At 31.5% G+C, this 14,907-nt stretch overlaps 1 protein-coding gene across 1 annotated transcript in view; it reads right to left on the bottom strand.

Moving 5' to 3' along the window:
• The window catches only part of LOC140040903 (DNA annealing helicase and endonuclease ZRANB3-like), a 76,900-nt gene that overhangs the window by 54,063 nt on the left and 7,930 nt on the right, over positions 1-14,907 (bottom strand). Inside the window, exons 2-3 of the mRNA XM_072087174.1 lie at positions 11,759-11,937; positions 1,029-1,260 (exon numbers count right to left, since the gene is read on the bottom strand). Coding sequence (XP_071943275.1) covers positions 1,029-1,260; positions 11,759-11,937 — 411 coding nt within the window. The remainder of the gene's footprint in view (positions 1-1,028; positions 1,261-11,758; positions 11,938-14,907) is intronic.

Raw genomic sequence — 14,907 nt, 5'->3', positions numbered from 1 at the left:
TCAAGAGAGTAATCAAATGACTTGTGGGTTAAATATTTCAAATTAATTAAACTATATTCATGAATGTTAATCACATAAGTTCCTTTTATAATATACAAAGACAATTTGAAGATGATAATCTACAAAACAGAGAACGAATCTTATTTTCTTTGAGATCAAATTTACATTATATCATCTTTTAATCTGTCCACAAGAGATGGAATTCAAAAAAGCAATTCTTTTTCATTTCATATCAATTTTAAAAGAAATATTCTGTAATTTCCTTTTATAAAAACTAGTATAAATATATAAATTCATTTCCATCAATTTCATAACACAATTTGAACATTCGTTTTGATGGAATACACTTTTTAATTTAAAAAGGAAATAAATTAAATTCAGTTCTAGGTTTAAATTAATCTGAGTACAGTAAGTGTCATTGCCTTATAAATACCAATGAACAGTAACTACTTTTTTATTCTATTTTTGAAATTTGTTTTTTCACTAAGACGTAAGGCCAATTTACACAGACGAGCAGTAACAACAGTAATATAGAATCTATGTTTACTCCTTATGACCATTTACACAAAATGGTGAGCGGATGAGCGGTTTCCGCTGAGGATAGATACAGACTCTACGTTGGACAAGCTACATGATATTTCGCTTACTGTTACCGCTCATCTGTGTATCATACAATTTTTTCAAGAACTTTTGACTACGGTATCAATTTTTTGTCCATAATCATAAATTATTGAAATTCAAGTATTTTGAAGTTTTTCTGCTAAATAAATTGATTCACTTTTTCCAAAAAGTTAACTTTAATTTTTAGCAGCATGCCTTTGTCTAATAAGAATACTGATGTCTAAAAAACAAACTTTACTAAAAACTATAAACTTCACTAAAAAATGAAAACTTTCCCAAAACCAGAATAATGACAAAAAGATTAATTGAAATCGCAGACATTCTTTCTGAAAACCAGACATTTTGATAACCTGTCTGGTATTGGAAAAGTTGCCAATTGACTTTTAAAGGATTGAGAATACACACACCTCGGCTGGTCTTGCCAATGCTGGAGTACCTGTTAAAAGCAACAGCCTTTTGGCTTTCTTCAGCAATGGCAGAAGAACTTTGGTTCGAGCTGCTTTCAGGTTTTTCAAATAGTGTGACTCATCAACCACGATCACCTGGAATTGTTGTTTGTGAAGCGTCTCCAGAAGGGTTTTACTGTCATTTCGCATCAAGCCATAACCAATCAAACAAACTTTACAAGTCGATATTGCTCTATATTTTATAAAGAATAAAATAAACTTTATAAATGTGTTTCTTATTTTAAAGTATAACATAACTTTAAAATCAGTATAATGAAGTATTACATATGGCTCTTTGGCCACACCAAAAATAACAAGAAGGAGACTTGCTGGACACTGTCTTCGCAATAAAGATGATTGCAGATGTTCTGATGTGGCAGTCAAAACATGGGCTTGCAAAACAAGGAAGACCAGCACTCACATACATTGATGTACTAGAGACGGATACTGGTATGCAGAAAGATGAACTGGCTGTCACAATGGCAGATAAGAAGTTATGGAGGAATCTAGTCAAACAAGGTACCACCAAGATTTTACCCAAGCATTAATTTCTCTGATCTCCCTGAAATTAGGAGGATTGTCTTACGTCTGTAAGAACAATTACAATTATTCCTCAGGTTTTACTGAAATTGCTCTGAGATTAAACTTTTTAGAAATCCAGTAAGTTCATATGGATCAGACATTTTGGAAAAAGGTGTGGATTATTGGGATTTAAATGAAAGTGGACGATGAGAGGAGGAAATTGTTCTTTTGAAATAAGTTGCCTTATGTTAATCCATTATGCTTTAAAGAATGTACGGTACTGTATAAAAATAGGACAATAAAGAAAAAAATTATTTTTAAAATTTCTAAAAATTGAAAGGTTTTATCATATAATGGCAAAGTTTAATTACTATACATGGATTTCCCAAAGTTGCCTTATGTTAATCCATTATGCTTTAAAGAATGTACGGTACTGTATAAAAATAGGACAATAAAGAAAAAAATTATTTTTAAAATTTCTAAAAATTGAAAGGTTTTATCATATAATGGCAAAGTTTAATTACTATACATGGATTTCCCTGAACAATTTACTCAAATCTTTTGGGTCTAACTCATATTGTCAACGGTTTTGTATAAAGCTGGCTCTCATAGCGGATAATCGTAGCTTAAGGGGACGATGATTGATTTGGAGTCCATCAATTTGTTTAATATTTGTGCAATTACTAAAAGTAGGGTAGGTTTAATTTCTATTGTAAATATATATAAACGCAAATGATTATTATTTCAAATAACACAGTATTGTTGATAATTTGTTTTCTCTTTATTTTTAGGTTGGGTTGCAGCAATTGGTTTTTTTTTTTTTTGGTTTGTTTAAATAGATAGAAGTGTTAATGAAAACATTTATATATTTTGATATACACAAAACTGTAAAAAAACTTCATATTAAAAAAGTAACAAAACTATAAGTATACATAGGTCTATAGTAGACACAAAAAAACCAACAAAGTATTTATTTAAATTGTTAAAGAAATATTGTCACCCTGAAAAATTTATGTTTTTTTATATTTTTGTTGAATACATGCCATTTTAATTTCACATAATAGTGACCAAAAATTGGATTGGAAAAAAAATTATTTACCTGAAAAAAATGTAATTTAAGCAAAAAATAGTCAAATTGACTTGAAGTCAATAGGTTTTTGGTTGAATTTAACTGGTTATTTTTTCTTTTTATAAGCGATTAATTTTATTTATTTTCCAAGTTTTTGGAGCACAATACATTGTTGAATTTGTATTCACTAGAAACATAATAATTGATTGATTGAATTGAAATATATATTTATACTGGGTAACCTCTTCAGTCAAAGACTGGTCTCCCAGAGGGCCCAGTTATAACCCCCTACTCGTCTCGAAAGATGTACTAGATTATTTAAAGTGCACACAAGCTAGATGTGTACACTGGACCTACGGTTAGTTTATAGTCCTTATCCGAGAAGACTCGTTCTACCACCAGAACCATAGAGTGAGTGAGCCTCGAACCCCTGCCGATGTTATGGCTACATAATTACGGTTCCACTGTCTTAACCGCTCGGCCACTCACTTTTACTTTTTAACTGCCATTCTAATGACCGGTACAATATGGCATGCTGCCAAGTTGTCTAAACTAAAATTGTGTACAATAGTGCCCTCTATAATTATATGGTTAGTAATTAACTGAAGCATGATAATTGTATTGTCTCTAGTAGTATCATAACGATGTCTAGAAATTAAATTTTAATCATTTTAACAGTATTTTTAACATTATTTTAACATTGCCTTTTGCAATTTGAAGTATTTTTCTCTGTTGTTTTATTGTCTTAATTATGCCAAGCAAAACGAATTTCAATTTTGAAGTGGACCAATAAAATTTCTTGAACCTTGAATCTTACATTGGTAATCTCTAGTACACTTTTGTGCAAGTAAAACAAGCAAATAACAATAAACCAGTTGCATGTCATCTCAGCAATAAATTTTTCTTAAAAATGTATATTAATTTGTTTTGTCTTCTGCATCCTGCCTATGACACTAACACCCGCACTGGAAGTCTATGACGTTGGTAGTCTATGACTGCTGCAATGGAGTTACAAAGAAATGATGATGCTGGAAAGTGGAATGGCTAGCACAGTTTGCAGAAGATACCATTATCCAATAGGGATGCTCAATGGAATGTCTTATTGTTGATGGCATGAAAAAAATGACATTTTGGAAAACATCAGGTTGCAAGTGAAAAGGCCTAACTATTCGAGATAAGTCAAAAAAATAAAACAGAAATTTTGTTTAAAGGAAAAATGCATCTAACATTTTAAAATTCATAGTACTGCCCTCTATAGTTTAATAATATTACAGAAGGCAAGGCAAGATACAATCATAGCTCAAAAAGCGAGCCACCATGTAGAAAGACTATCACTTTGCTGTTTAAAAGCTCTGTCTAAACTATCAAACTGTTTTTACAAAAAAAGTGTGATGTGTCCAAATATTGTAGTGATATACCCAAATATGGTAGTGATATGACATCATCATATCCATATATGGGCACATTTTCATTTTGATAGTGTAGACATGATTCCTACCATTTTGATTTCTCATTAAAACAATTTTCAATTTACATATAAAACATTAATCAAAGCGTTTTTTCACCGTATTGATTAATTTATTTATTAAATTCATTTATTTCTTATTCAAAATTACTTATGTAAATTTAATTAGCAATTGAAATCAAATTAATGCACATGACTTGAAATTTCAATCATGGAAATATGGGTATTCCTATTAACCTTCCTTTTCCTCAATTTCATAGTAATGTACATATTGCATATCACGAAAAAAACTAATTCATCTATAACTAAAAAGCTAAAATTAATCGGGAGATGCAGCTCATACAGTAGATTGCTATGGAATATAACATTTTACGCGATTTATTCATTATAGAAACACCAAGTTGAACTAGGCTATAGTTCTATTTACAAGTTGTGAGACGATGAATTAAAACTTTATGTTACAAAAAAATGTGATGTGCCCATATATGGACACTACCATAATTGAGCATATTTACTACCATATGTGTACAGCCACATCAAAACCAGGCACTTGGTGAAATATATATTTTTTTAGTTGATACTATAATGGTATTCCTCACAATATATCCTTCAAAATGGTGTTTGGATCATTTAAATCAAGCAAATATTCCCAGAGTTATGGCAATAAATGTATATAGCATTTATACTACAATTTATTTGTAATTACTGAGTAATTAACAGTCAAAGTTTAATGACAAATCAGACAGGAAGTTGCCCCATGCTGTTACAGATTGAACAATTAACACCTTAGCAACACTACCTTCTAGATAAACAATCATTCTGAAATTTGGCACACTTATTCAATATAGTGTTTTCTGATATTCATGAAAATTTCATCAAAATCCGAGGTGGTTATCATAGTTAATTATGACGATTACAAAGTACCACTAATTTACGTAAAATCTGTCAAATTCATTTATAATAGTGTAGTGTAAGAATAATACAGTAGGCCTACTAGTAGGTATTCAGGAAGATTGCCTTAGCTTATTATTAGTTCTAAACAAATTTTAAAAAAACAGCAAACATTTTATTAATGAACTTTATTCAATTTTATTTCTCTTTTTACTTTATTTTATCTGCTTTTTGTTCAAAATGGCGCAGGGCACACAATGTCCCTCGTTTCTGGTCGGCAAAATTCAATTACCAGTATTTTATTTGTGAGTGATTTGTATTGTACTGGTTTTTAGTGTTAATGTTATGTATGTAAGAGAAACTCAACAGTTCTTTTCAGACTTAATATACGTGGTGTACCGCAAACTTTATATCAACATTTGATTTCGCCATGCAAACCTTCAAACAATGTTATGTATTCTATTGTTGAACCAGCACCATAACAGATAGCCACACCCGTTAGCTTGAACAATGTTTTTAAGCATGATGAATAACGTGAAATTTAGCCAAGGTACCAGTATTTTATTTGTGAGGGATTTGTATTGTACTGGATTTTAATGTTGTTAAAGTTATGTAATACGTCTATTGTTGAACCAGCACCTGGCCTGATCATGACAGATAGACACACCTGTTAGCTTGAACAATGTTTTTAAGCATGATGAATAACATGAAATTTAGCCAAGGTACCAGTATTTTATTTGTGAGGGATTTGTATTGTAGTTGTACTGGTTTTCTGGTTTTTACGGTTTATGTTTTGCACACACTCCCCACACACCCAACCCATCATTGGCAATTTTTAAGCAAATGAAATTTAACCAAATTGAAATAAATAAAATAGCCCAGCAGTAGGCCTAGGCCTAGTAAGTAAAGCCTTCCAGGAGGCTTATTATACTATAGAGAGAAAACTCTATCTTATTTTAATTGGGCTAGGCCTTGTTGTTGGGGTGTCACGAAAGCTCAGACCACGAAAGCTCAGACCCCCTAAGACCTAAGATCACGAAAGCTAAGACCCAACACCTAAGATTACAAATATTTATCTTTCGCACCTGCCTTGTATTTTAACTCCCAACATTTATTCTGAATACCACACCTTAGAATTGGCACTTTCATGAAAAAGAATCACATAAAAAGTAACAAATACATTTTTAAATTGATGATTTTACAGACGTTTTTCTCGCACACAAAATGACTAGCCTACAGTACAGTAGGCCTACCCCATACCCCATGGGCCATGTTCAATGTTTTTGTTTCTATGGAACGTCAAAAGAGCGAAAATTATATAGAGGGCTGAAAACTCTGTGGAGTCCATCTACAGTGTGGATGGAACAATGTAAAATTAAAATTGTAATGATAATAGTATAATCATGCAAGTACGAAGAAATAAATACTGGCAAATAAATTTTAATTCAAAAATCATGATAAGTTTTTTTGTTTCGTTTTCTTTCTGTTTTTATACTTGTACTATTATTGTTGCTCTTTTGGCGCTCCATAGAAACAAAAACATTGAGCATGGGGAGCTCGAGGAGTTACATTGTCATTACAGTATACAGTACAAAGAAACACATCTGTAAAATCATCAATTTAAAGGTTTTATTTATTTGTTATTATGTGTTTCTCCTTCTGAAAGTACTTATAAGTCCTAATTTTAAAGTGTGGTGTTCAGGATAAAGTTAGTCAACAAATTTGGAGTCAAAATACAAGAAAGGCAGGTGCGTAAGAAAAACATCCTCTGAACCAACACAATGGAGTAAATATATACCAACAAACAACCCGTCAAGTTTGTTTGTTGTAAAGAAAAAATATACATTTACTCAACGGGCGAAAATAATGTGAGTTTATCTATGTTTTGCGGTAGTATTAAATTATATTTATGGTAATAAATGAAACCTACTGTGTTTAAAATTATGTATGGATAAACAAGTATTGTTTTTAAGCTGTAGTATATCTTAGTATTTGTAATCTTAGGTGTTGGGTCTTAGCTTTCGTGATCTTAGGTCTTAGGGGGTCTGAGCTTTCGTGGTCTGAGGTTTCGTGACACCCCTTGTTGTTGTTATTACTATTATTATTACTAGCTAGCTAGGCCTACTATGCCATGCAGCCTATCTAGGCTAGTAGCCCAGCGTAGTAGTAGGCCTAGGCGGATCTCCGCCTAGTCTAGGCTTATAGTACTAGGCCTAGTAGAGCCAGGTCTAGCCTACTGTACCTAGCTAGGCCTAGTGCCAGTGGATTGAGAGTTACATTGCTAATATCAACTCTTACGATAAATAACTTAGCTAGGCCCTTTACTTTAGTATGTTATAACTTATTGTTATCAAGTCTGAGTCAGTACACGTCACTTTAGTATTAATGTGTACAGTACTTAGATGAACTATAAAAAATATATTTTTCTCGACAAGCGTGTACTAGCGATAAGATTTTGTTGACCTGGAATTTTCCATGCTGGATGGGTCATGTGACAAAATTAAACCAATCACATCGCTTCTTTCAGCGTGTTCGTAGCAACAAGGCCGTTTTTGTTTACACTAAAGGGTTCTATAAAATCGGTTTTTATTGGTCTATATCGTACAATCTGTGACATCACTCATTTATTTTTAGATTCATGAACAAAATACCTATCGAATGATACCAAGCTTTCAGGGGTTATCTACAAAATTACGGAGTAGGAATGACGAAAATAACTGCTTTTTTATAACGAATTACCACGTTCTTTCAATCGAAACACGAGGATAGAGGCTCAGATTTATGTAATTTTTACCACCTTTCCATTTGAATTAGTTAATAAGATATATATTTTTGAAATCTACGGTAAATTTCCTATCAGATAATGGTAAAAAAACAAAATGGTCAAAATATGAGTTTCACACATTCAAATGCATTTTACACAAATCCCTATCTAGCGACAAGCGCCTGGTTTTGATGTGGCTGTACACATATTTGGGCATCACACATTATTTGGACATATCAAACTTTTTGTTAGTGTGATAGTGTAAATAAACTTTTACACTTGCTGTACACTGACAATGTTGCATTCTAAAATTGAACTGCACTAGTGTGTTGGGGTGGTATTTTTTATCAATATGTCCTACAATGATTGCAAGCTTATTTGTCCTTTTTCTTATTCCTAAAGTTGATCAGTACAGAGGGAAGAATTCTTCCATTCAGTGACACTAATCAGTTGTTTAACCCCATTTACAATCATCCATGATTACTGAGTTGATGCCCCGAGTTCTGTATGTTAGTTAGAGGGGTGTTGTCAAGAATTTAGAAGTCATATTCACCAATCGCACTTGAATAACTGTGAATACAGTATGTTAAATGTTTTTATACTGGTCCTTAAGCTTAACTGGAAACTGAGGAAATTCGGATTAGGCCCTCCACGGACCCACGGCAGCAAGCAGTGCAACGCCTACCAAATCAGCAATATGTACATAGGAACAACGACTTTACATCCCATCTGAAGGACGAGTGAACACATATTCCTACATTTTACATACAAGTTTACTGTATATAAATAATAAAATGAAACATTCAAAGTTCAATATCAAGTATATTTTTAGTAATTTCAGTAGTCTATGTTTTTAACTCATGTCATCAGTCAAAGTCAATTTAATTAAAGTCAAAGTACTTAATAAAAGGAAATTATTTAAAATTGCGGATAAATCCATACAGTTATGACCTTGTAAAGTAATTAAGTATGTGCCATGCTATTGAAAGCAATATAAATACTAATAATAATAAAACATTTTTTTTATTTATTTTTCCATCTATAGCGGAATACCAATTCCCTCTTTCCACTAAAGTATTGTTCAATTACATGGTGTGAAGAGTATTAGGTGAATGATAAAAGGTTATATGTCATTGAGGCTCTGCAGTTTGTATGAATCTTGTGTACAATGAATGTAATTTCTGCTCTTAACTAAATTATGACTGCAACAACATAATGCACACACAATAAAGATAATATTTAATATATAAATGAAATTACTTTCACAATTCATTCAGGATATTTATTACTGTCAAATGTCAATATTATTATTTGTGTACAATGGATATAATTTCTGCTCTTAACTAAATTATGACTGAAACAACATAATGCACACACAATTAAGATAATATAATGCAAACATTCACAATTCATTCAAGATATTTATTACTGTCAATTATGTCAATATTATTGATTTTCAAGCATTTTGTATAAGAATCAATTACAATTTAATTCCTCAAATTCAAATTCAGGAAATCATGGAATCTCTTGATTTTCTACAAAAAGACCTATTGTCGTTTGTCGTCTAAACATAGGTAAAAGGTAAAATTGATTCCTGTGTTCATTTTGAACGTAGGGAAATGAGCTATTAGGAGATCACTGTACTAAGCCTCCACATTATGTGTTAGGGTGGTCAGTTCCTTTCCACGCCACCCTTTTCTCCCTAGTATTTTCAACCAAGTACTCATATACAGCTGAGTAGACTGGAAGTTGAACCCAGGTCTCTCTGTATGACAACCAAGTGTCCTAACCACTCGGTTACCCAACTCCTTTTTAAGTTGTACACTTCCAAATTAATTGATTAAATACTCGGCTACCCAACAGAACATAGGATCTTGCAAAATAATTTTACCTCACCTCAGAAGGTAGATGATTGGTGTGAAAATTTGACTACACTCAGGTGAAGGACAACATTACACCAATCAAATGAGAAACTGGTTTTATTTTTAGCAAAAGTTAACCTGACTTAACAAACTACCAAGTCGAAACGTCGCACACGTACATACTGTATTCATGAATGGTTTAACGAAGAAAGATAAAGAATTATATACAGATAGAAACTACTGTACAAAAATTGGTTTGGAAAAACTTTTTGGATATTTTAATATAAAGGTGAATAAGGAATTAAATATTATACTTCTTTTAATTATGAATATAAGGAAAAATAAAATAAAGTTTTATGGTAATATGAATAAATGAAATAAAGAAACAATTTAAATAGATTTTGTTTTAAACCCCTAAAATGTAGACCATGGCAACAAGATAATTTTGAATGATGTTCTATTACCACATATCAATGTCAAAACACTGTCAGTAATTCCATATACAGCAATGATGAATGATGATAATTATAATGCTAACTGTTCCATAAGTGTTTCAAATTTAACAAAATTGCAATTTTGTGAAAAACCTTAAATGTCACTATACATCCATTTAGCAAAATGCATTTCTACAATATAAAAATATCCATTTCCAATTTATTCACATTGATCACATTTGGCAGACCATGAGATATTAAGATATTGTTAGAATTTAAAGCCATTTTGTTTTCCCTTAGTGGCAATATATGTCTACATCGATACATGCAAAAGTACACCCCTAGAACATTTGACATTTGTAGGCTTAATTCCGGTGGTGATTTGAGAAATTTAAACAGACAAAATTGTCTAATATCATATAACACACGCATTTAAAATGGCAGAGGTATAACAATTAATGTATCCAGCCTTGAGTCATTGTACAACGGGGGTTAGAGACATTAGAAGAGTTATTGACCTATACTACTGTGCATTTTACTTTACATATAGTATTCCTACAGAATCTATTCATGATAATTCTGATTCTATTTCAACTGCAATAAAATAAAAACACAATTTTTTTATTAGAAAAAATATAGAATTTTGACATCCAGTTCCTATTTGTAACAAATTGGATTCTGCCCTTAGGTTATCAATACCTAAAATATCATGAAGTGTCATCTATTCGAAATTAAATTTAGGATGTGGAAAATCATTTTCATATTAAACATGTATTATTATTATTATAATAATTCCTTCACTTGCATGAAGGGCTAGTGTTGCCCGAAAGCTCTGCTAATTTTTCTGGCTGTTTTACTTTATCGTTTTGATTTAGCTTTTCGCTTTTTTTTGTATCTCCATTGAGATCCAGCCACTGATACCCACAGCATTGTCATTTTTTCAGTAATTTACCTCCGCCAAGGAGGTATGTAATCGGTAGCGTGTGTTTGTTTGTTTGTTTGTTAGCAGGATTACTCAAAAAGTAATTACAAGATCTTTACCAAAATGAATATACAGATAGATATGTGGTCAAGGACCATTCCATTAAATTTTGGGACCATTTGTGACCATGGTCCCAATTCTGGACCACTTTTTAGTATACGTTTCAGACCTGCCAGTGTTAAAAGATAGGACAGAATTTTTCAAAAGCCGGCGAGCAGTCTTAAAGTAACAAGTAAACTGAAATTGCATTTTCTCGAGAACTACTACTCCACTCTTTGTACAAGAGGCAAGAGTTATAATTTGTGATTTGTAATTTTAAAACATAATTTGATTTAATGTGCACGTTTTTTTATGCTAGTAGTTTAAAAAACCTATTTCTTTTCAAATTCACTCGTTTGATTTTCGCGTTGCTGTTCTATTGTTAGTCAACTGAAGCTATTTGAAAGGCTTGTTACAAACCATTACACCAAAATCGCATACACATGCTTGTAGTGAAATTAGCCTCAATCACAAACAGCATTAAGACACACACAAATTTATTTTTTTTTTTTAACCGGAGAAATCTTATGTAGGAGAATTGTACAGTAGGCGGAGGTATGCACTCTCGGAGTGGCTTTCTAGTTTGCCTTTGGATTTATACAAAAATAATAATATACAATCAAACATAACATCAAGAACAAACCAAGGCTGTCATTTACATACCCAACATCTGTGCCACTGTTAACCAGATGTACATCTCCAGGTTGTATGTTTGGAAACCATTTTTCAAGTTCCTCAATCCATGGATAACGCAGTGACGATGGTACAATTATCAGAAGTGGCCATTCTTCCTTGTAGCAGTATGCAACTGACAAAGCTTGTAATGTTTTACCAAGCCCCATCTGCAAAATAAAATAAAAAAATTAAATATATATTGTCCCCCTGAAAATGTTTGCTTAAATTGTTTGTTGTTGAATATGTTATTTTAATTTCACATAATACAGTAGTTATTCACTTTGACCAAAAATTGGATCGAAAAAAAATATATTTACCTGAAAAATCTGTAATTTAAAGAAAAATATGTCAAATTGTTTTTGTTGAATTTAACCATTTATTTTGTAATTTAAGTAAAATGTGAAAACTTTATTTATTTTCTTTTTTTTTCCATGGAAGTAATTATCTATATTAAAACTACAAAATAACCTATTCAAAGTCTGATTTAATTAATCTTCATTTGTTATGTTTTTGGGGAACAATACATCTTTGGATTTTGAGATAAACAGAAGCCTAAAACATACAGTAGAAAACCTGTGAAGGACACTGACCCCTATTCACACCTGAATTAAAAGGACACTGTTTTGGGAAATCACGAAGGGGAAATGTTTTAACACTACCTTCAGCCTCTATTGTTTAGTCTCTGTTCAGACATCTACCCTTTTTACGTCAGAATTATTGGATCTTGTTAAGATACTGACCTTTCTAAAGCTTTGTCTATACTATCAAACTAGTTTGATAAAAAAAAGTGTGATATGCCCAAATATGGACATGATGATGTCATATAACTACCATATTTGGGCATAGAACTACCATATTTGTATATCATCATGTCTATATATGGGCACATAACATTTTTTTTTGTCACATAAAGTTTGATAGTGACAAACTTTACAGTATTTTTGTTTGTAAACTTTATACTGTACTTGTGACATTTAGATGTGCTAAAAGATTTGTCACATAGTTTGTGAATCTGCTCAAGATTTTGATGTTATCTCTTTTGTGAACCAAACGCCATGGGAGTTTTTCAAATTAAATTGCTTTTGGAAAACAAATTCATTTCGCAAATCTTTCAAACTCGATACTGTTATCAAATGCTAGGCCATCAGCAAGAAGTTCCATTAGACATGCAAAACCTTTTATGTGTAGTATTAAGTATCAGATGTCTTAAACTAATTATATAATGGAAATAAATTTAGTTTTTGAAGATTTACTAAATTTTAAAGACAATACATCCACAGTACATCTCAAGAAGTAGGTTTAGAATATAAAATAATTAAAACAAATCGTTTATAAAGACCCATTCCCTACGTTTTTTAGATTTAATTTAAGGTAACAAACTACATTTAATGTAATAACAAATACTACTGTATATGATCCTATCCATATTTAAAAATGTGGAAAATAAGTTGATTCTAATAATTTAAGTGGCGTGCTATAAATGCCAACATGCATTGGGAAGGGATTGATATTTTGTTTTTTTGATCGATTGTGAGGCCAAAACAAATGGAAGACTTCAGGGAAAATAACAGGCTTCCCCCAATTTGTATTAATGAAGTCCAGCAAAAACACAATTAATGCAGCAACTCTACGACAGGCTGGGCCTATAGCTAATACAATGTTCGTATGTTACAAATTTTTACCAGCTAGCCTACAATAGACCAAAAGACCGTCCACGAGAGGACATTCACCATGAGCTACTTACTGTAGGTAGTGCATTGTTTCTCTCTTTTTATCTTAATTTACCATAAAACGGTTTAAGGTTTTTAAAGTAATATGCATATTTTTTTTAAACGTCACAAATTGTAGGGAATGGAATTCTCTACAGAATAACTAGAACACTCCCAAAACAAGATTTTTCTTTCCAAAAGGCCTCAAATTTTTTAATTTAAAAATACTATTGAAATTTGCATTTTGAAAACGATTTCTCGTAAATGGTTTTGTGAAATATTTTGTTTTCTAAATACAAATTTCCATAGTATGTATGTGTGGGGCCTTTTGGAAAGAAAAAAGAAATTCTCATTTTGAAAAATTTTGACTCTGAAACTACTATCATCAGAACATGATTTATTTTCATACAGCAGCACTGAATGTTATACTTCAAGACATCTTTGCAATATATAGCAACATTTAGTTATTACCAAGCAGCCTAATTTCGGTTTAGAAGATAAATTAGTATAGCCCTTTACGGGCTCACTAACATGATGATTGTCGCGGCATGTTCATTTATTTCAAAACGCTAGATGAATAAAAACGAGGCCATGGTCATGAAACTACATTCGGACAACATGACTACTACCTCAAAGGTGAAATAATTACGAATGAGGAAAGATATAACATTATTAGCATTCCAAAATAATACTCATTTGTGACTGTACATACAAATTAGCCTTCGCATATTAAATATTTGAATTTAATACAGATATTAATCTAGTAAAATTGTGTATATCATCAGAAAATATTAGTCGACTTAATAACGAAATTTCAAGCACGCTTAGCGATGTTGCCGCAAGTAAATCCGATGCCGCCATTTGGTACAGCAATGTACTAAGTATTGACATTAAATCAGTGGTTTAATATCGGTAATATTATAGATATTATTCAAGGATCATTAACTAGAATGAAGAAGATTATTAATAATCGCTTTAAACATTAACAATTAATGCAGAGAAACGCAATTTACTTATGTCATACAGTTTTTTCTTTCTTAATTATATGACTTGAATTACGAACTACAAAGTACCACAGATGGTTCTCGAATACACAGTAATTTCAGCGTAAAAAAATGCTTTTTTTAATGTACGTACTGCAGGACGATAATAGTTATTATTGTTTACAGAAACGAATAAATAGACACAATGATTTATGTATTAAACTGAAATTAGCACACTGGGAATTACTTCCGAAAGAGAAACTTGTCACAAAATGAGTCCAAATTTGTTATTTGGACTCATTTAAACAAACCCAATTTGTGTTTTGTGTGTAACATTAGTTTTGAGGGATGGGGAAGAGGATATGGGTACAAAGAAGAACAATGTTTTAATATATTCTTTATCTACTCAGTAACGAAATATGTTTTTCACTTTGATAGGCCTATA

Source organism: Antedon mediterranea, chromosome 2 (assembly GCF_964355755.1).
Source record: "Antedon mediterranea chromosome 2, ecAntMedi1.1, whole genome shotgun sequence".
NCBI lineage: Eukaryota > Metazoa > Echinodermata > Crinoidea > Comatulida > Antedonidae > Antedon > Antedon mediterranea.
Note: the sequence above shows the minus strand (reverse complement) of the source record. Positions and strands in the feature narration are given on the sequence as shown.